Source organism: Metopolophium dirhodum, chromosome 1 (genome assembly GCF_019925205.1).
Source record: "Metopolophium dirhodum isolate CAU chromosome 1, ASM1992520v1, whole genome shotgun sequence".
Taxonomy (NCBI): domain Eukaryota; kingdom Metazoa; phylum Arthropoda; class Insecta; order Hemiptera; family Aphididae; genus Metopolophium; species Metopolophium dirhodum.
Genome location: NC_083560.1, coordinates 69,734,563 through 69,757,635, shown reverse-complemented (window position 1 = coordinate 69,757,635; position 23,073 = coordinate 69,734,563). Strand labels below are relative to the sequence as shown.

Here is a 23,073-nt window from a genome sequence, read left to right as displayed (position 1 = left end):
ATAGATTAATTAAAGAAAAAGTAACTTACTTAATAAAAGTTACAATCCATGATGCACCAATATGCACAAATTAGGTTTGTTGATAAGTAACTGAAATATTATGTATTATAAGAAAAAAGGCAATATAGTTCTATTAATCAATAAAAATCAATTAATAACTATGCAAATTCAAATTAAAAAAAAATGTGTTCATTCCGTAAAAAGTTGTGCATATTATGTAAGAAAAACTCTCAATGTTGTTATTTATTATTAAATGTAAAAAAAATATTGTCTATATTCAATATTGTGCAAAAAAAATATATTAATTATATTTTATTAAAAGGATACTTTTCATGAGCCGGATAAATTAAATATTTCATATATTACATATATATATATTTATGTAATGGAATGCATAAGCGATAAACAGACTTACATTCGATTTTATATAATACATGCACACACACTAAATAAACATACATGCCACTGTTATATAATTACTAGGTACCAGGTTTAATATTAATAATTATAATATGATGTTGAGATCCCCGCCGAAATTATATAGTGTTCTCATTGGTCGGGCAACCGCACCGCCACCAGCTTTTAGCGGACAACTGGTGAACAATAAGCGTTGGGAATATCATTTTTACCAACTTAACTTAGTTTAGTGTTGGCATTTGTGGTCATCTATTGTTGGCAGATGCCAAGTTGAGTATACAAATTTGTTACAACCACGGTAGATTATATAATCTACCGTGGTTACAACAGTTGGTGGATTTTTATTTTAATTCGTTGGACAAATAGCGCCACTGTTGTGTTTTTGTCATCCAGATTTCTTACTTCTTTGGTGGATTTTTCTGAACATTTATTTTATACAAACCTTGTCTTGACAATTACGAACACAAAATGAACAAAGCTTTTCATTTTTATTATATAGATTTGTTGGATAAATGGCAGCACTGTTGCATTTACCGTCGCGTATTTCAACAAACAATATTTTTGTTTGGTATATTATAATTTAAAAAATAATATTTTATACTTTTAAGAATATTTAAGATTTACTTAAATAATCAGATGACACAAAACCTAAAATTCATATCTAACCCGCTGAAGTTTAACTTGAAAATAAAATTGGTATGTTACACTTGAAATTATTGAATCAATGAAAGAATGTATTTATTAATAATTTTAAGTATAGGTATATTTGCAGTGATAAACATACACACATTTTAATAAACTACAAAAAATTACTTGTTAAGTATTTTGAATACTTTTAGAGAACAGTATTAGAATACGTATTTAAAATGTAAATGACACAAAGAATTTAAAGACGTATTCTGAATACATTTGAAAAGTATTCTTAACAAGAGAGTCTTCGGGCTACAGGTAGACCAGTTTATTGTGTCAGTTGGTACGTGTTGTAGGGTCGCCATATTTGAATTTACTTAAACCAAAACAAACATATTTTGTACAATTTTTATGGAAAAAAAATCGTACCTCTCCTCCACGGTCGTCGGTCGACCACCAATTTCAACACACTATTTTTTATAACTAAAATAGGTAGGTAGTAGAATACCACACACAATATAGTGCTGACTATATCCAGGGCAAGGGTCAAGGATTCGTTGGTAGAGCAAAAACTACCTTAACATAACAAATTTAAATGAATAACACAAAATTATCAACTAACGATAAGTGATAATAAAAAGGTGGCTAAGTGGATGTCGCTCTGTTGTACAGTAGGTGACAATTGGGTCACTGTAATGGATGGTGTTAAATTTGAACTCAATGATATAATATCATTGTATAAGAAAAACGATTCTGAGCGAAAACGGTCAGTTAGCCTATAATATTACCAAGTATATTTGATGATATTATTGTGAATAAAGTAATTTATATAATATAACCTATTAACGAGGAACCTTGTTTTAAATTTTCAATCCTTAGGTATAAAAGTTGAACATTTTATAAATTTTCAACTATAAAATAATTATTAAATTTTAAATTTGATAAATTTTGTCAAAATTCGAACTTTAAATGCTTATAAAAAAAAATTGTGCCTATGTATTTTTAAAATTTTTCAACTGCTTTTGTAACATTATATCAGGAGCCTTGCATTAAATGTTCACGATTTTTTCCCCAACAAATAAAATTTTATTGATAATTATAGAAAAAATTGAAAACTGACAATGTCCGTCAACAGCTCAAAAAGAGTTGAATTATTTTCAAAATTTTAAAGTGTATAGAAAATGCTAATATACATATTCAGTGAAATTTTCAAGTATCTACAGTCATTCGTTTTTTAATTACAACAAAATAAGAAAATCGTTACATGAGGAATCGAGTGAATACCAAATTTTGTAAAAATATGAATTTCAAATACTCATAAAAATTTAATTTGACTTTCTTGTAGACATTTTTTTTTTGATAAAGGTAGACAAACTTATGAAGAATCTTGAATTACATTTTCAAAGCTTAGATTCAAAAAGAAAAATAATTTGCAAATTTTCGTCATTTTTACGTAATTTGTCAATATTTGAACTTAAGATGCTTATAAAAAAAAAATAGTGACTGGATTTTTAATTCTTTTCATCTGCCTTCGAAACAATAACCTAGGAGCCTCCTATTAAATTTTCAAGATTTTTTAATAAACAAATAAAATTTTATTGATATTTATATAAAAAAAAAACCAAGAAAAATGGAAACTGAAAATGTCCGTAAATAGCTCAAAATAAATCAAAATATTTAGAAAATATTATGGTGAATAGAAAATGCTAATAAAAACATTCAGTCAAATTTCATAACAGATTTTGCGTAAAAATTCCCGTTTTTCCTTAATTTTTCTTTTGTTTTTCATGTCGCTTTTAAAAACTACTGGGAAATTTTTACTTTTGACCCCCAAAAGTACCAACTAGATTCTCTTTCCTATCAGAAAAGTTACTGTTGACGAAAATCCAAGCACTTTTACTGGCCTAAAAGGTGATGACAGACACAAAAAAAAAAACACTCATCATTAAAAAAACAATACATTCATCGTTTCGCTAAGAATCTAAAATTGTTGTGAGGAAACAAAAAAAACGCATATATTCATCATTAATAGTCAGGAATATGATTTAAAAATAGATTTCGTCAGTCAATAAAATAATTAACTTTATAATTTTATCATTTATCAAAACAATATCGTTTTTCTACTAAAAATGTTTAGTAAGAGACACACATGGACTAAGATGGATTCTATCTTAGTCCGCGGAGACAAGTATGTTAACATAAATTATATTTAAATATTTTAAGTTTGATTCCCGGTAAATTGGCCGTCCCGAAATACTTTATCGGGACAACGGGTATAGCCGCAGAAGACCTGGACGTAGGTATTTGCACAATATATTTCAGTATTTCACAATTTAATTTAAATTATTTTTGATTAGATACATTTTGCAGTTTTTCAAATTTAATTTGCTTCGCAGGTATGTTTAAGAATAGTAAGTTCCAAGCAACAATTATAAATAATAGTATTTAAAATCAATGAATGTATAATGTATTACTGTATTAGTAACAAACTATATTTGAGATTTATATCCTAGCTTGCAAAAATAATATTCAATACAACAGATATTATTTTTAATTGATATTAACATTATTTGTCTCAATAAAAACGAGAATATATAATGACAATATCAAACATTTTTAAATATATTAATACAAAATAGTATTTATTATTTAAAATAATAGTGTTCGCATTGTTCAACTGTTTTCTTGTTTCATTGGAAAATTGACAGTTTTTCTAATTGTTCACTTCATTATCCGAATGTAGCAAGAAAATATGAAACAATGCAATAATAATCAGTACCTAAACAAATACAAATTCTTATGTTTAATGTACAAATAAAAATAACTTGTTTATTTTCGATACAATATTTTATGTAACACGTTCACACGAATGGTACAGAATGGGTATCATTAATATAATAAAAATAGTAGTATAATTAAAATGTGAAGGATTTTTTTTTTTACATTGTCGTTGAAACTGCCACCAAAAACAGTTTTTGGAGGTTGGTGGTGGCCGTAATCCTTTGGACTCGCGCGGACGGTGGCGATGGCGAGACGCTATCGGTCATTATATTACATCATTAACAGCGGATTGGTGTACTGTTGCTGTTGCTGCTGCTGCTGCTGCTGTTGATAGTGCGTTTGGAATTGCTGTTGCGGCTGATCAAGCAGGCTGCCGACTGCTGCATAGTTGTTTTGTCGCTGCACGTCGTTGACGTGGTGATGTGGATGATTGTGGACTGTATCGTCACCAGCGTAGTCAATCTGCACGTACAAGTTTCGGACACCGACGGCGCCGAATACCTGTTGCGCGTATCGCACCAGACCGTTGGCGAATTGGTCGCGGTCGTGCAATAGTCGGGCGGCGTCCGCGGGCTGAAGGCTCGATTGGCCCGCGAATTGCATTTGCGACAAGGATGCGGCATAATCGATGGTGCCAGGGCCGCCACCCACGATCCCGGCGAGTCCGGACCGCACTTCGATCTTGATGCTGCCCGCGTAGGCGTCCGCGCACAACGTCCAGAACCGCGGCTCCTGGATTCCCATGACGGCCGGATGGTACCGGTGAAGTCGGGAGTAGCACGCGTCTAACACGCGCCGCTCGTCGTCCAGCTCAACGGGCGTGCGCATCATGAGGACGCGGGCAGAGTCGCGAAGCAGGCCCCACACGGAGGCTGCCACGAGCACAGCTATGAATATCGAGCACACAGGGTCTGCACGCATCCACCCGAAAGCTCGCATCAACAGCGCGGAGATGACCACGCCCACGCTGCCCAGAGTGTCAGCCAAGATATGCAGTAGAACGCCTTTCATCAGATGGTTCTGATTGTGGCTACTCTGGCCAGTTCCAGCTGGTGGTACCGACGCGTTGTTCTGCTGGTGACCGCCACCGCCACCCATCGATATGGACACTTGGTTGTGCTGGTTGTATGGATCGTCTTCGTGCGCGTGGTTACCCCCATCGTGGCTGTGTCCGTGACCGCCTTCCTGACTGTGCCCGTGACCACCACCGTGGCTATGCCCGTGACCACCACCTGAGCCGCCGTGGCTGTGCCCATGGCTACCACCGTGTTGGAACACGTATATACCGACCAGGTTAACGAGTAGCCCCAGAACACTGACAACGAACAGGCGGTCGTGGTGCACCTCGGGCGGTTCGATGGCCCGTTCCACGGCTTCCGTCAGTATGAAAAACGCTATGAACAACAAAAACAGTGCGTTGACGAATCCGGCTAGGACTTCGGCGCGCTTATAACCATAGGCGAACGAATCGTCAGCTGGCCACCGACTGACGACTTGGGCAGCCAGCCCGGCTATTAGGCCAGTGCAATCAAAGAACATGTGAAATGAGTCAGATATCAAGCCCAAGCTGTTTGTCCACATTCCGTATGCGAGTTCCACGAAAGCAAACACAAAGTTTAGAACCAGGAAACCCATCAAGTTTCGGGCATTTGAGTCCGATACAACTGAACGCACAGCTCCCTTGAGCTTCGTTATGAGGCTGGTTGGTGAAGGCATGCCGGCGGAGCTGCCGCTTGTCATTTTTGCTGCCACGCTTGATTTCCTCTGTGACGCTGAAGATGATAGCGGAATCATTGTACTCTAGCTATAATCTCTAGATTTTGGTGTAGTCACAATGTTGGTGGTAGAGATGTGTCTGTTGATGCTGGATGATTATAAGTGAATATTGACAGTGCACAATAATAGTATTGAGATTGTAATAATAGAAGAAACAGAGATGTATTGTGTATAATTCTGACTACGGTGTATTGTTGTTCCAATAGTAGTTGTCTACGACAAACTAAGTTGAGTTTTAAAATTTCTTTACAATCAATCTAAAAAGAAAGAACAAGAATATGATTATTTTAAAACATAATAAAATATTGTAATATGCTTAAAAATTAAAATGAGCTTAAATTTTTAAAGTGTAAGTAAATTGAAACACTAGTTCTAAAATAAAATCTAACCTTTATCCAGAAGTTTAACATACAATTATATAAAATACATCCAAAAATCAAAAAGTTGTTCTTACGCATTACCTTGACTATTACTTAACAATTAGTTATCAGGTTTACTAATTTTTTAATAACATATTTATTATTATTTTTTTTTTTTGTTCGTTGTAGGTATAATTTATTTTCATTTTATTTTAATATTTTTTCGATTTTTGGTATCTTTTTAGTTGTTTTTTAATTTTTTGTATTTAGTAACGTATCTTAAAAATGTTTTCGAACCCTGGTAAAAACTGATCTACACAAACATATTTGATGGACAATTACTAATACATATCTACCTATTCGACTATCAGAGTATTATGATTATTTATTAAACATTTTCTTTTGTTAGTTTAAAAATAATTGAGTTTTAGTATAAATTGAATTATAATAATTATCAATTGTTTATTTATGGTGGGTAGGCAAGGAAATGTTGTATAATTAATGAAGTATATTTTATAAATGGAAATAAAATAATAAAAAATGATATATCTATTACAGCTGTTCTGCAAGAAGAATGCTACTACAAAACTAGTCAACATTTTAGACATAACTTAATATTTTTAATAATAATAAATAGGTATTATTGAATTATTATGTTATATATTGTAACTATTTTTTGTATTATAATGTAAATAATATATATTATATTTAAATGTAGCAATGCATTTAGTGTCTTATTGGATGTGCTTCTACCCCTATCCAATATTTCCAGCTAGGGCACTGATAGTAATTAGTAGTTACCAGGTTCTTAAAACTTCTTGGTATGTAAATACTACCAGTACACATATTTGGGGTGATCGGTGGTTTTTTAAAAATGTAATCAGGTAGGTAGGATTAGGTAAAAGTTGTTTATGGGCTTACAAGCTAATTTAATTTAATTTAATTATTATCTGATAGAACTAATATAGGTACCTACTTAGGCAGTTATAGTTACTTATTTATTACTTAATACTTTATATCATAAAAATAGGTAGGTACCTACATATTCAGTTGCATACCTAGGGGGTGGGGAGATGTGGGTGATATATCACCCCCAGACCATTTTTTCATGAAGTTAGTTATTGTTAGTTTATAAGATACTTCACAATTTTTTAACAACACAATTAGTATTAAGTCATTATCAAGTTTTACTCATGAGAGACTAGAATTTGGTAGGTACCAGCAAAGTTCAAAATGTGGTAAAAAAATGTCATCAAATAATTTGAATTTTTATTTTTTAGATATTTTTTATACACATTGTGAAGGTAATTAAATGTACCAGAACGTACATTTTTGAGTTGTAAGTTGTTTAAGACTTAGTTATGTCAGTAATTCACTAGTTTTAATTGTTACCTAACTCAATTTAATATTTTACAAGAAATTAATGCATTTTTTTTATTATATTAGACTAGACGGCAACACTTAATGGATTAGCTGCTATGTCTATAAATGGATATATTTTGTTGTATATCAATGCAATTATTGATAAACTAGCAACAATTTGGTAAACAGAAAAAGTCCCCCCAAAAAAACATATAAAATATAATATTAATTAAAATAAATTACCTACATAATATAAGTAATAGTACAAAATATATACCTAATAATTTTACAAATATTTTGATAAAAAAAAATTGAAAAATGTATTTACTCAAATATATAAAAGAACGCATTTATATATTTTGACCTATTTGTTTTAAGAAATTAGGAATATCTGATTAGCCTTCATTAAAACGTTGGCATACAATGTTCTGCTGCGTACAGACCCTACTCCGTTCCTACATATAACTATAATATACTATATAATATTAGTATATTACTTAACACACAATGGGATGATTTTAGCGTTGCGACGAGACCCAGGAAAAGCAATAACTATTAATTAATGTTCGTAACAATTAGCATAGGCCACATGAGGGAGAAGGGCCAACGCACAGAATTATGGTAATAAAAAGTATAGTCAGAACTCCGTGGGTTTAATAAAATCTTAGCAATATAGCTATGACAAACTACGTAGTTAGCAAAATCCCACATCTAACATAAAATTGGCCAGCCACAAACATTTCTGCAGACCCATGGATACATACTCATACAGACACTATGGATATAGCAAAGACTAGCTAATTTGGGTGATCAACCACATGGATGGTGGGAACGGCGGCACGAGTCGCAGGGACAAGTAGAGTAGAGGGTTTGCACTATATAGTAGAGGCGTGATTCCACATCAGGACGAGCACCACCGCGCCAGACCTCTAAAGAACTAACATTTTCGGACTTATATTATTTCGATCAACGGCGTTTTTCGGGACTTAAATATCCAAGCAATTGCATATTTTCTAACAGCCAGCAACATTCTTGGTCCAGGTAGGTAGTCTAATTTACTTTATCTTGTAAATTGTTGTAACATCTTTGTGCAAGTATTAATAATCGGAAAAATCCAGTCAACATTTCAATCAGTATGGTTTGAGTATTCAACCACCCATCATCTTATCCTGTCATAGTCTCTTGTAAGCGTGTGTACGCTACAGTTCCATTGATTTTCCAACTTTCCTAAATGTACCACCAATATAGTTTTCGTCAAAATACTGTGGTAATGTTTTGGGGGACTTTTTTCCCTAATATCAAAAAACTACGGAAACTTGAAATTTTGTTATAAATGCTTAATGATTTAAGTTATACCAAAAATATATGTTTTTCCTGCTACCTATCAATGACAAATATTCATATCAACACTCCTCCCAAAAATGGTAGTATAATAGTTACGACACTATAAAAATTATATAACCTATATAAATTGAAATGTACACTTATTCTCTAATTATTCATAATATACAGTGATATTAGGTAAATTCACGATAGAAACACAAACCTGTACGCAAGAAAAGTTAACGTGGTCGAGTACAAATGTATAATACACAGTGCGACTATTTGACGGTGGTCGCTGTAGTGGCGATTGGTGTGCTCATTGTGGTTCCGGCGAAGACCTTCAAGGTATTCATCACTGCTGCTGATGCTCAGACTTTGGCAGGATGGTCAGGGATGCAAAACGGAAAACAGAAACGTCCGCCTCGTGGAGAGAAGAGAATAAGACGGAGTGAAGATGGTCGACGCTAACGAGGGCGTGTAAACGATGACGGCCGGCCGGCGAGTTAGTACTCCCCGCACCCGATCCAATAAACACACAACACGAGAATTGAAAGTCACTACTTCAAGTGACAGCGGCTTACTTATCTTACGTAGTTACGTTGTAGTGAACTTATACTCTAAAGCGTCGCGATTCGTAGCCCCATGCGCGCCGTGTGTATACGTGGACTCGGCGCAAGCGGTAGCCGAGCCTGCGTTAGCGATAGCCGATAAGCGGTGTGATTGTTAGCTTATCACCGCTCCCGTTATCACTTACCAGCGGCAAGCACAGCGACAACTATGTGCGTAATATTACTCTATGGTGCTGTGCAAGTGGTGGGAACGCGTCGCGGTGGCCAAGCGAGCCGGGAAACATCGCTCTGGGCCCGGCCTGCGTGCTGACACCGCAGCCGTTATCACTATATAGTTGGTCCGTGATCGTGACGAGTGTTGTTATTATTATATTATTGTTGTACTACTACTACACTCCGACACTCGTACTATAGTATCACGTTCGCGTAGAAGCGGCAAACGCACGCACGCACGCGCAAACGGGCTCTCTGGACTTCACGGTCACACACACACCACTGCACTGGACACACGATCGAGCTGTCAGCCCAGCGTATCGTTAGGAGGTAACCGTGCGCCGTGCAGTCATCAATGATGTCCGTCAATGACGGAGAGTCGTCAGTAATAGCGAATCGGTAGGACTGTGGCGCTGTGTGCATCATTCGCGGAAATATTATGCAAACAGTGCAACAAAAACAACAACCTACGACGACAATAATATCGTCGTGATTTTTTTTTGAAGATCGTTCGTTACTCGTTAGTTGTCGTTACGACCGTCGCCGCGCGCGTTCATGACACGGTCGTTCCGTTTCCGAGTGTCGAGCTCGCCCGTCCAGTAAAATAACGTCGACATCACTGGTTCAAGGCAAACTTGTGTAGTCTTCATAGATTTTTAGACGGTTAGCAAGTCACTCATAACGTAGCACGTTCTCCGCGTAACCTGTGACTGGCATAGTATAGACGATGGTCGCGATTGTCTGAGCTAGTGGTCGTTGCACATCTCATTCGTCGGTGGCGAGCGACTAACAGACCCAGGAGTTGTGCGGCGCGGCGGCGGTGTCGGCTTCGACGTCGACATCGGCTTCGTGACAACGTGGACCAACCCTCTCTCTCTCTGGTGTAACTGCGCTGTATTACTTGGTGCCTGTTATTTTCCATCCGTTGAATGTCGGCCGTGGATGAACGGTCAACTATACTCTGGATATTACTGCATTTGAGCAGGTAACATTACCGTCCAGGTCTATTAATTACATAAATATGGTGTGTCCACCTACGGAACAGCATGCCACTGACTGTATAAAGTTTACTAAAAATTGTTTTGGTGATTATTTAATTTCTAAACTTTGTTTCCTAAAAATGGTTTCCAAAGTTTTTATCACTGCTAACACTGATGTCGTAACTAAAGTTAGGTAACTATTTTGAAATTATTATCATCAAGTACCTAGGTATCCAAGAATTTAAGAGTTCTGACCATAAAAATATTAACATGTCTGCCATGCGGCCGCCGGCGTACTAGGATACAACAGTATTTTTACGGATGCCGACAGTCACACCTTGTTATTATTTATATGTCATATGACCGCCGGCGGCTGTAAATGATTATGGTTTTGCATTATCAATTTTTCCATGGCACTATAATAGTGCTGGGGTGTAGCGGGATTCATAAAAATTGTTTTGATGTAAAAAACCTTTTTTTTAAATATTTTTTCAAATATAATTGTGAGAAAAATAGAATTATTGTAAAATATATAAATTTATGTGACAAAATATGTAAATCAAATATAAATTTTTTAATTGAAAATTACTTTAAACAAATTTATCAAGTTAAATCAAAATATGTATTTACTTACATATAAATCCATGCTCTAGTTGTTAAAATTTAACTATCTAAGTAATTAATTGGGTCTGGAACTTGATAACCTAAAAATCTTTAAAAAAAGTTAAAATGACTTTTTTAAAAATAATCGTTGATTGTGACAACAAACCATAAAGATAATGAACGTCGTTGATCGACAAGCTAATAGAAACTGAATGTGTAACAATAAAGTGTAACTTTCAACAAGAAAAAGCCAAATATATGTTAAACAAATACAAAAATTCACCAAAAATACTAAAAAATGGCCGTAAAGCAAAAAATTCCCCAAAAAATGCAAAGTAAAATTGTACCATTAAAATCTGTATTCCATGAATCAAATTTCTGTAAAGACTAGACTCGAATGTAAAAATTAGGAAAAAAGATGCAAATGCATCAAATTTTGGGTCCTAGTAATTAATAACTTAACCTTATTATTGAAAAACTAAAAATATTGTTTAAAATTATATGATGCCTGTTAAGTTCTCTCCGAGGTTCTCTCAAAACTATTAGGTACATCATAAAAAAATGTATTATCTCAATATTATATTGTTAATTTGACTATGTACATTAATTGCTATCTAAATTCTCACAAACAACTGCTACATAATCAACATTCCAAGTACCTATATTATCTACTTATGACTATTTGTTTAGAGTAGGCAATAGATACAAAAAAGATAATAATCATATACTAAATCATACATTTGGGCACTTCTAATTTCTAATAGTACTGACACATCCACACTCATCCATACCAATCATCTTACATAAACACTTATATTACTAACTGAAATGTGTTGTATTTAATGGTAGAATATTATAAACCAAAAACAACTTAATTTAATGTAAGTTTTCTAAAAATGCAATTTTTGGATTTAACATGTTCATTTGGTACAGTCAGGAGGTACCTAACTTTTTCCAATTATTTTTCATAGTTTTCCAATCTTATATTATTTGGTAATATTATTTTATTATTTTATTCTATTGAGAAAATACTAAACAACAATTATTACTATAAAATGTTAGAAATCAAATTGTATTTGTTTAGATCTAAGTTATCTCTATATGCAACCATTAGTATTATAGTTGTATTATATTTATGAAAGTTGCTAGCTGTTCCTGTGCACTTCGTTGCCCGTTAAATGTACCAACTCTATATGACTCAAACTTTGTTCAATTCGTTATTTAATATTCGGTGTACGGTGTTCAAAATTTATCTTAACGTTTCTGATGCCTGGAATGAAAATTCTGATTCGCAGCAGTATATTATCAGGTAGGCAATCTACCTGCGATAGATCGCAGACCCAGTGCGGTTTGTACGTAAGTGTATGATTTAACTCTAAAGTATCAAAGTTATACCAAGTTTATTTTGATATAATAAGGTGGATTAATGTAATCAATTAATACATAGTCCTAACCTAACCTAAACATACTAAATTCCGACGAATAAAAACCAAATTTAACTCTTTTTAAATTAGCCTATCTTCTTCACAGAGATCTGCACACAAACGTATATATATTTTAATATAGGCTATAGCTGATCCTGCATACTTTGTAGCCCGTAAAAAATGACAACTCATAAACAAATTGTGATTGTTCAACTCCTTTTATTTCTCCTATAACCAATAGCAATCATTTATAAACAAATATTTCCATCATAAATCTCAAAATCCCTGTTTGAGCACTTCTATTAATTGAATGTAGCGTGATGTTATATAGTCTATGACTTTCCTCAATGAATGGACTATCCAACAAAAAAAAAATTTTTCAATTCGAACCAGTATAGCCCCTTACAGCCCCTTTAAGCCCATTTCAGCCCCTTACAGCCCTTTTGTAGTAATAAAAAGTAGCCTATGTTTTTTCTCAGTGTCTAAACTATCTATGTACCAAATTTCATTTAAATTGGTTCTGTAGTTTCGGAGCCTATTCAATACAAACAATCAAATCTTTCCTCTTTATAATATTAGTATAGATTAATAAAAATTGGTACATGAATAGTAATATGTAGGCACTCAATTTGTATGAAAATTTGAATGTGCATTAGAGTTTATTTGATTTCCTAATTTGTATTAAGTTTGTCAGTCACATTACACAAATTTGAACTAAACATTTTTATATGCATCTAACTCCCGAATTAACTTAATTTAATGTGTATTAATAGTTGCAATAAATATTATTAAAAGTATTAAAAATTGTACAGAAGTATTTTTTTACTCTTAATTTTTTAATATTTCTAAGATAAGTACATAGTTGGTTAAATCTGCTTATACAATAATCCTTAAAGTGTATTACTAATATGTTCACATAATATACATATATTTTTATACATTAAATATTTTATTTTTACATCTTATACATACCTAAAAAATTACCTACCTAAAAACAAATATAGTTTTTTTCAAATATAATTATTACAATATGATCAAAAAAAAAAAAAAATTCTAAGGTAAATTGTTATTAAATTGTTCAGGTAATTTATTAAATATGTCATTACAGTAGTACCTCAATAATCCGGATTAAACAAAATAACCAAAATATGTTAATGTATTATAGATTTAAGAATATGTATTATGTAATTAACAATTGGATAACGTGAATGGCAATTTGTTATTGGTATTTTGTAGGAAATACGTGCATATATGGGACATTTTTTTAATTCCATTTCATGTTTATTTTAGTCTGTGGCTCAAACTACACGTTTACATGTTATTAAACGACTGTCCGAATTCAGCGAAGTCCGGATTAATGACTTTTACTGCACTGATTACTCGCTGTAGTTTTTTTATTTAAATCTAAACTATTAATATCTATCGAATATCATATCACCTACTTACTAAATATGTGAATGTGAATACTGTGAAGTAAGAAAGTAGAAACCATGTAAATAAACAATATTTTGTTCCAATATATAGGTATTACTATACTGCCATACTACTATATAAAGTTGATTAATTATTACTAAATTTTAGGCTGCCTGCTACTGAAAAACATTGTTTAAAGGAAGCCGTATAGGACTAGACTATATGTATAACAAATTGAAATTATATTTTTGATTATTTAAATTTTACTATTATTTTTTTTTTAAGGGTAACCAAAGTAAAATTATTTTTTTGTTATAAATATACTAATATAACACATTTTCTTTCTAAAAATGTATTTAATAATGAAAAAACAAAAGTTTAATAACTAGGTGGAGCACTCATCAGTCATCTATTAAGTTTTTTAAATACTGGTTTATTTTGAATAATAATTAATATAAAAATGATTTCACATGAAATCTTAAACATTGCAGACTACTATTTATAGTATGATTTAATAAGATTATTAAGAATAAATTCAGTGTATGGCAAGTTCCTTATAAAAAGGAATTCGTTCTGTTCCTTGTTCCTTAAAAAAAAAAGAATTTGTTCCTTTGGAAAATGAACGAGTTCCAAATAAAATAAAAATTCTTATTTAATCATTAATGTTTTTTTTTCATATGCATACTTTTTAATTTTTAATAACTATTAATTTTTCAATAAGCAAATTATAATATATACCTACATTGTACAAGTAGGTACTAAAAGTACCTTCATATTTTATCATTCTAGTTTGAGATTTTCTTCAAAATTAAATTGTTGGCTGACGTATGTCGACTGTCTTATTGTTTTTTTTTTTATAAAAGGGAATTTGTTCCAGGAATCCGTTCCTTTTGAAACTCATTCCTTCCAAACACTGAGAATAATACTAGCTTTAATTTAAACAGTACTAGTTTATAATACTGGGTAATAAGTACACTAAAAATATTTAAACTGGTTATTTTATATCACTGCGTGAATTAATCAAAATAAAATTTAAATGTATTTACAAAAAGTTTTGTCTATTGCTTAATTTATGGTAGATGGCCTAGGGTCGTGGTTTTCTACCGGTGAAGTACCAATCGACATGATGTGTATCACTGTACCCTAATGACATTTAAAATTATATTTATTAATGCTATATACATATAGTGATTAACTTTATAAGAGGGTTCAAAAGACACTAAATGTAGGCATAATTCAATATTGAGTCAGCAGTTGATTGAAATTCACTGTTTAATAAAAAGTTTTCATTATTAAATAACAGTTTTATTTAGTTATTTTAAAATGAGACATTGACCTATCCATATAAATTCAACAAGACTACATAGTAATAGATTATTTTTGATGATATTTCAACATTTATAAAACTACCAATTTATATTTAGTTAGGTGCTTATATTCAAATATTCCATTTGTTTAATTTTTTTATTGTTAATAAATATTTCAACTAATATGTATGTATTTAATTAAATGTTGGAAAGATTTTTTTTATAATTATGAAAAAATATACAGTAAAAATTAATTTTATAATATCTGTTTGTTTCAGTGATATAAAACTATATTTGGTCGTCCAACATTAATCATCAACATTGTTATGTTTACGGCGGCCCGGCGTTGCGTTTCTAACGCCCTGTCTGGTGTGTCACTTTGTGGTTGTAATCGATATAACCCTAATATAGTTGCTGGCTGTTATATTAGGAAGCTAACTAGAACAGCCAATAGTAGCGGTGGTGGCTTTAAAGCTGCTGTCACTACAGCTCTTCTATTCATCATGGGTGCCCTATACTGTCTATATGGTACTGGTGGCAGTACAAGTGGTACAGTGACACCTGTGGCATATAGCCAACAATCATTAGGTATGTACATTCTTTAATAATTTAGTACACAAGATGAAGTGTTAAATATTTTTGAAAGTTGAGTTTTAATTTTGAAGATCAATTAAAATGGTTATTAAGATAAATATAAATTTGTTATTTTTATACTTGAGGGTTTCAGTTCAAATAATAATCTATTAATCTATAACAAAAAATTAAATAAATAATTATTATTAAACAAAAAAATTTAATGTTTTTACTATGAACTGTATAATATATAACAACATATTTTGCTCAATATTATAACTATTTGAATATGCCATTCTTAACGAGTTTTTGTATTAAATTAAATTATACTTTATTATTAAACAAATAAATTTAGTTAGGTTACTATTGACATAGCACATAAATAGGATAGTGTCTTAACTCAGGTATAGAGAGATCGTGTAAAACCCTAGGTTACACATAAACATCCTTTTTTTGGAGAAAATTATCCCATGCTTATTATTTATGCTGCAAGTCTACAAGGTTTCTACTCAGATTATTGTCAGTGTTTTATGTACTCCTCTCAAGAAATTTATTGCTAATATTATTATGTTATTTCTTAGTACAATTATTATTTTATTATTGATTTATCGTTTTCAGGAAACAGTGAATTGATGATCGGAGTGCAACCAGAGGCAATTGCGGACATAGCAACGATGACTGGAGGAAACGCACACACAAACCTTGATTGTGGTGGTATTAATGGTAAGAAGAGGCGGAGAAAACAGCTTAAGATAAAACCACCTAGTGGTGTGGTGACGGCAGCTGATATGTACGAACCCGGATTCCGGATACGGAATGCAGGCCTCTGTTCCACTAGCACTCGTTTATTAGTGCTGATCACTTCAGCAGCAGCACCAGAGCACTCTCAAAACCGACAAGCCATTCGTATGACATGGATGAACCGATATGGTCCGAGTGTGAGCATGGCATTCCTAGTAGGTACGCCACAGATGTCTGAGACAGACCCAGTGGCTCGAGTTCTGGAGGCAGAAGAACAAGCGCTAAAGATCCGTCTAAATCGGCATGATATCAATAATAACATCAAACCAAAAGAAAAAGTCAAATTCAAGCCTTCAGCAGCGGCCAATGTGGTTGTGGAACCACTGGATGGGGATCCTGGGCGGTACCGAATTTTGAAAGACCATAAACCAAATCCTGGAGAAGGCTTAGATGCGCATGCTATGCATGGACTGAACGAAGCAGAACGGGCGGTGCAACGAGTATTAGGGCGAGAATATGGTCGGTACGGTGACTTGGTACAGTGCCAATCTCGAGATACTTACACCAACTTGACACTGAAATCTATCGCTGCTCTCGAATGGACTCGTCAATATTGTCCATGGGCTCGGTACCTATTAAAAACAGACGATGACATGTTCATCGACGTACGCAGATTACTGCGGTTCATCAACAAAGTGGAAACCGAAAGTGCTACAGAATCCACTGGCCTTTATCCTCGCCCCATTGAACCCATACATGACCCGTACGAATTATTCACCATAGGTGCAGATATGTTTGAGTCTGTAGCCACTCCTAGTTTTGATATTGAACTGCCGCCTACCATATGGGGACGGCTAGCACATGGTTGGCGCCCTATACGACAACATAATAGTAAATATTATGTTTCCCGTTCACAATACACTGGTCGAGTGTATCCTGATTTCTGCACAGGACCAGCATACCTTATGACTCGATCGGCTGTTGGCCCACTATACGAGGCGGCACTGGGCAAAGATTTTGACGTGGTTGATGATGAAGACGAAGATGGTAATCAGGAAAACAAAAAAAATACTAATGAAGAAGATTTGGAAGTCAAAACATATCTTGGGAAAGAATGTGGTAATGGTAATCAGACGTTAGACGCTAGTGATGATAAAGCAACATCAAGTGTATATGTCAGCAAAAATACAGTGCCATACTTGAAACTTGAGGATGTATACTTGACTGGAGTAGTGGCGGAGCGACTAACGCGCCGAGCAACAGAGCGACAGGCGCGCAGGGAGCTTAAGAAAAAAGAAAAGATCTCTGCAAGTGACAGTGATCATAACCAAAAATCAAGTGATGGTCAAGTGGTGGAAGACCATGACCACCTTGATGGTAAAAATATGAAACTAAAGATGACAGATATAATTGTGAAGGTGCGACGCATCCATGATGATCAATTTGCAAATAAGAAAATCACTGGCCGAGCATTGGATCGAGCCGTGTGCAATGGTCTTAGTTCCAGCGATACTGTCGGTACTAGTGGGAGTAGTGGTTTTAGTTGGTTTCGATGGTATTGGGGTGATACAGCTTTGGATAAGGATTTAAAAAAAAAGAAAAAAGATCAAGGAGTAATTTCTTTGCACATGGTTAAGTATTACGAGCAGTTTGATCTATGGCGCCGGCTAATGGACGGCAGGACTAAGTGTACGTCTTAACGTTCTACTTCTAAGAATTTGTGAATTTTTATTTTTTTTACTGCAAGGCAACCGTTTAACCAGCTTCTGTGTATAATATAAATGCAGCGTTTAAATAGTCGCCTAGATTATTCTTTTTTCAGCTCGCGATTTCCTCAATATTTATTTTTGTATTGATGACTTTAACATTATCCCTTCCATAAATTTTTTTACCGCTACTTACATTTACAACAGCTGTCGGTAAAAAATATTTATACCTACGTGCTAAATAATTAAACCTAAACTATTAGGTACTATTTTTACAAATTATGTATTATTTTTGTTTTTATATGTGTGTGAGCACAGTACTGAATGCAAAGAACCTTTATTCATAAATTATAACTGATTAGACACTCATTTTGATTCCTAATTATGATTATGATAATATGGATTGATCTTAATATCCCATAAGATTTACTCATTTTCATACTATATTACTATGTATTCAGTTCTGTGTACTAAAGTATTATTGTTGTAACATAATCATAAATATATATAGTATAATATATTATATTTTTCATTGTTATCATTAAGTACTATCCTTTTTGGTCCTCTGACTAATCATTTTTTTTTTTAAATTTAAGACTTATGCCATGACACAAAATAATTTGTACAAACAATGATATACTATTATGTTTATTGTTTATACATATTTCTTTTTTATATCTACTCCTACTTTTTGTTGTACTAGCGTCAGGACCCACCACCCGTGATAGCATTATTATTTTATGTTAAATTTTTTTATTTTATATAATATATTACATATTTATATTTATATAGTTGACAATTTGTAACAAAATTTATTTTATAGATTAAATATATACACATGGTATGTCTTACTGAGATGTATAATTTGTATAAGCAATAAATAATATGAAAATGGTCGCGATAATCAAACTTATTACAGTCGAACAGTATGGTTAACTCAAACTTCTCTTACTCAAAATCATTGGTACATCAAACTTTTTCCCCAGTCCCTAGAATACCCTATAATTGTATTATCTGTGGATAACTCGAACTTTCTGGCTGGTTCCTTCAGCTTTGAGCTAACCACGTTCGACTGTATTTATAACTATAATAAAATAGTTTAAATGTTTAAAGAAAAACTAAATACAAACTTATATTTATATTTTACTTGTTCATTGAATCTGTATTAATTTGTAAATTATATATATATTGTATTGTGTGCTTCTCACGAGTTAGGTTGTAATATTTGTAGGAAAAATAAATATTTATATTTTTATTTTTTGAAAACTAAATACATAACATTTATAATAATACATCATGATTTATGTATATTTTGGTTATTTTTAATAACTCTGCTATCAGTTTAACAAAAAGTATTACTAAATATAGTCTTAACTAAAAAGGCAACATTTTTATACTGTCAAAAATATTTTAGTCTTTGTTATTCATTGGAACCATTTCTTCCTGGCATCCTTGGAATAATGTTAGTCAAAAATAAAGAATTGGAGCATTTTCTTTATAATTTACAGGTATAATCTTTTTTTAATAGGTTTTTCTGATTTTTATTATTATAATGTATTACGGTATTCAAACTTTATTCTGTGTATCTACTAGTTCAGAGGTTTCAACCATTTTTAAGAAAACATTTTAATTTTGGCGATCCTTAACATACTAATGATTGTTTTTTTTTTTTTATTGATGATCGCTATTTTTGAGATTAATTTTAGTACAAAAGTGTTGTGGTGACATGTCATTCTGTCAATGATACACTCATAATTCTCGCAGATAATGATAAAACAATTGAAAAATCAAATGGGAAATAAACTACATTTATACTAAAGTAATAAATTTAGGTACAATACAGTAAAACAATACCTAGTTACGTAAAAAAAAATTAAAACCTAGGTACCTGCACATTAAAACAATAAATAACAAAATATAGGTATTATATTTATATAATTAGGTACAACAGCGTTTCTATAAATATTAAAGAGTTTAAATAATTTAAGCACAAACTTAGTGTTATTATAGGTATAATATTCCTGATATATTAGATTATTAAGTAGGTACATTTAAAATATAAATATTCTAATTTTGGAGCCGAGTGAGAAAAAGATTTTTTTTTGACAACTATAGTACAATATAATATATAGGTCTGCTGAAATTGTTTAGGCCTACCTACCTATAGTTGTTATTATACCTTTAAAAAAGTTCAAATGACGCCCCTAAAGCCTAAACCAAACAATTATAATAAGTACACAATTTACCTATTTTTTTTTTATGTTTCCTTGTAATACGCTAACACTAAGAACACTAATTTATAAACATTTTTTAAAATAGGCCTATGGGGAGATCTGACTCCCCACATCCCCTCCGTGTAAAATGACAATGCGTGTCTGCGTACGATGTTTTTCAAAAATGTCTCAACTTAATTCTTTTAAAGGGTTTTTCACATGATTTACGACTCGTTTGTCGAAATAGGTCATGGCACATTATATATATTTATATTATGTACATATTTTATTAATATATAATTCAATTGTAATGGTAACAACGACAAAATTACCATCAACCGTAGAATAATGTATAGGCGTGATTGCGTACGATAATAATCATATCATTATAATGTTATTCGAATGACAGACCTATGCCCACTCCGTAGTGGTCCTGCACCGCGTGGTTCAGGAACGCACTCAGCGACACGGCCATCCGATCGCCCAGCCGCTTCTCCCACAGGCTACTGACGATGCCGTTGGTGTCGATGGCCGCCCGAAACACGGACGTGTCGGACAGAATGCGAAACGCCAACCGGGTAGTAGCCACCAAGCTGGTCGGGTTCAGTTCGACTATGGTGCCCGTTTGCAGCCAGTCGGTGCAATGATGATAGAGCGCCAGCTTGGGGGCCCAGCTTGTTGTATTCAATCTACCGCTGATCAGGTAATTGGGCCCGGCATACTTGGCCACCAGATTCGGCCGTAACTGAGACTCACTGAAGCCGCACGTGGTGTCCCTTTTAAACGCCAAATTTACGCCCAACGACAGCCGATCCGTTACTGACTGCCAACAAATACAATAAACGTAAATATAAAATAATACAATTTATTATTAATTATTAGGGATGAGTCTATTTTACGGTAGTAAATATTAACAATTCTATCTACAATATTTTTAAAAAAATAATATACTTAAAAATGCAATATTACTATTAAGTATTTTAAAAATTAAAAAATATATATTTTTTTTGCATTATTTATTACTTTCATGAGGACAATCCGTGTAACAAAAAATGTCCTATATATCTATTCAAGATTCAACTCTTTAAAAATGATTCGTTTGTTAGTGAACTTAAATTCAATGTCTTCTTATACACAGACTTGTACTACCTAAGTAAATTTACCTAAATATATAATAGGTATGTATGATTAGGAGTTTACTTGCAAGACTTGGAAGGCACAGTGCTTGAACAGCGGGTCGATGGAGAAGGATAGCGTTCTGGTCGGAAACCAGTAGTCTATGTTGACATGTACTTTTACCGGATGGCTCCATCCACACACCTGTCCGGTCAAGGATGCGTCCAGCCAGTTCTTACCGATTTCCAACCGGCTGATCGCCTCGAAGTTCCATCTGCCCGACTTGGGGTGCAGGTCTGTCATGGCGGACGCCGTCAGGCCCCGCCACTGCGCCATTTCGTACAAAGCTGACACCCACACGCCGGTTGGCTTGGGGCCGTTCGTGTCCATCTTTAACACTGTCGTGATCGGCCATCCTAGCCGTTCTGCCTTGGCAAGCATGTGGATCCGGCAGCCAGTGAATGGAACCGGCATCAAACTATTAACCGACCGGAATATATCGCGCATCAGGCCCGTCGGCGGTAATTGGGTCGCATCGCAATCGTCGGTGTCGGTGTCCACGGTCATGATGATGTTCGGGGCTGTACGCGGTGTAGCCTGCTTGTATACCTCTGTTCAGTAGGCTAAAATATTATAAAATATGTAGCTGACCTGCGTGAACGCGTCACGGGACAGTGCTGTATGACATTATACTGTACAATATTAGGTATTTATTATTGAATGGTGATATCATACAAATCCGGCAGTACTGCTGGCTGCTGGCACTAGTATATGACTGCCCCGGCGAGATTATTGATGGACAATATCTGTGCACTTCTGTCTACTTGTATATTATTGTGTATCATACAACATACAAGTCTAAACATATTGTACGAGTTTGTTATAATAAAGTTTAAACGGTCATTATTTAACCGACAAACGTACACAACTACTATAGTCGCCATAGTAGCAAACATATGATTATGTCCGTAGGTATGTACATGAAATATTTTTCAAAATATTTGCGTTGATTTTGCACTATTTATAGGTATTTAAGAACTTAAATTTTCAAGCCAACTTTTTCCATTTTTCTTTTTATAAAAACCTCATACGGAAAACTACAAACATTTAAAAATAAATGAGCTGGTAAATCGGTTCAGCCGTTATTGATTAACCAATGAACTGCAGCTTTTCATTTTTATTACACATGAGATTAAAAATTTTTTTTATGTGTAATGAAACGGTGGATCTATATGATCTATAATTATGATTTTTAATTTTATTATTACATTTTAGATTCAGAGCGGAGCGATGAAATATGTACTCATTTTACAATGATGTGTGTTTTTTAAATTTTTATTATTTGTTACACGATACGAAGTCGAAATAATGCTTTGATTTTAAACTTCAGTATCTTATTTGATTGATTAGTGCATTTAGGAGGTCAATATAGGTTTAATTTCTCAGTAGTTTTCAAAAGTGCCAGAAAAAAACAAAAAAAAATTAAGGAAAACAGGAAATTTTACACAAAATTGGTTTTCAAAAAGATCGATTTTGGTTATTGGTGTAATTCTAAAACAAATGACCG

General features: G+C 33.2%; 3 protein-coding genes across 3 annotated transcripts; 1 reads left to right on the top strand and 2 right to left on the bottom strand.

Annotated features, from left to right (window-relative positions):
• Nucleotides 1–3,502: 3,502 nt before the first annotated feature.
• On the bottom strand, nucleotides 3,503–9,523 carry LOC132942169 (zinc transporter 7-A). The gene is made up of 2 exons (XM_061010490.1): nucleotides 8,872–9,523; nucleotides 3,503–5,861 (listed from the first exon to the last, which is right to left on the bottom strand). The coding sequence occupies exon 2, from the start codon at nucleotides 5,620–5,622 to the stop codon at nucleotides 4,099–4,101; it is 1,524 nt and encodes a 507-aa protein (XP_060866473.1). The 5' UTR covers nucleotides 5,623–5,861; nucleotides 8,872–9,523; the 3' UTR covers nucleotides 3,503–4,098.
• A 64-nt stretch (nucleotides 9,524–9,587) lies between these two features.
• LOC132942160 (uncharacterized) lies at nucleotides 9,588–19,469 on the top strand. The gene is made up of 3 exons (XM_061010479.1): nucleotides 9,588–10,415; nucleotides 15,436–15,745; nucleotides 16,349–19,469. The coding sequence occupies exons 2-3, from the start codon at nucleotides 15,484–15,486 to the stop codon at nucleotides 18,169–18,171; spliced, it is 2,085 nt and encodes a 694-aa protein (XP_060866462.1). The 5' UTR covers nucleotides 9,588–10,415; nucleotides 15,436–15,483; the 3' UTR covers nucleotides 18,172–19,469.
• Nucleotides 19,470–20,782: 1,313 nt separating this feature from the next.
• On the bottom strand, nucleotides 20,783–22,073 carry LOC132933509 (uncharacterized). The gene is made up of 2 exons (XM_060999782.1): nucleotides 21,591–22,073; nucleotides 20,783–21,213 (listed from the first exon to the last, which is right to left on the bottom strand). The coding sequence occupies exons 1-2, from the start codon at nucleotides 22,071–22,073 to the stop codon at nucleotides 20,785–20,787; spliced, it is 912 nt and encodes a 303-aa protein (XP_060855765.1). The 3' UTR covers nucleotides 20,783–20,784.
• Between the last annotated feature and the right edge of the window lie 1,000 nt (nucleotides 22,074–23,073).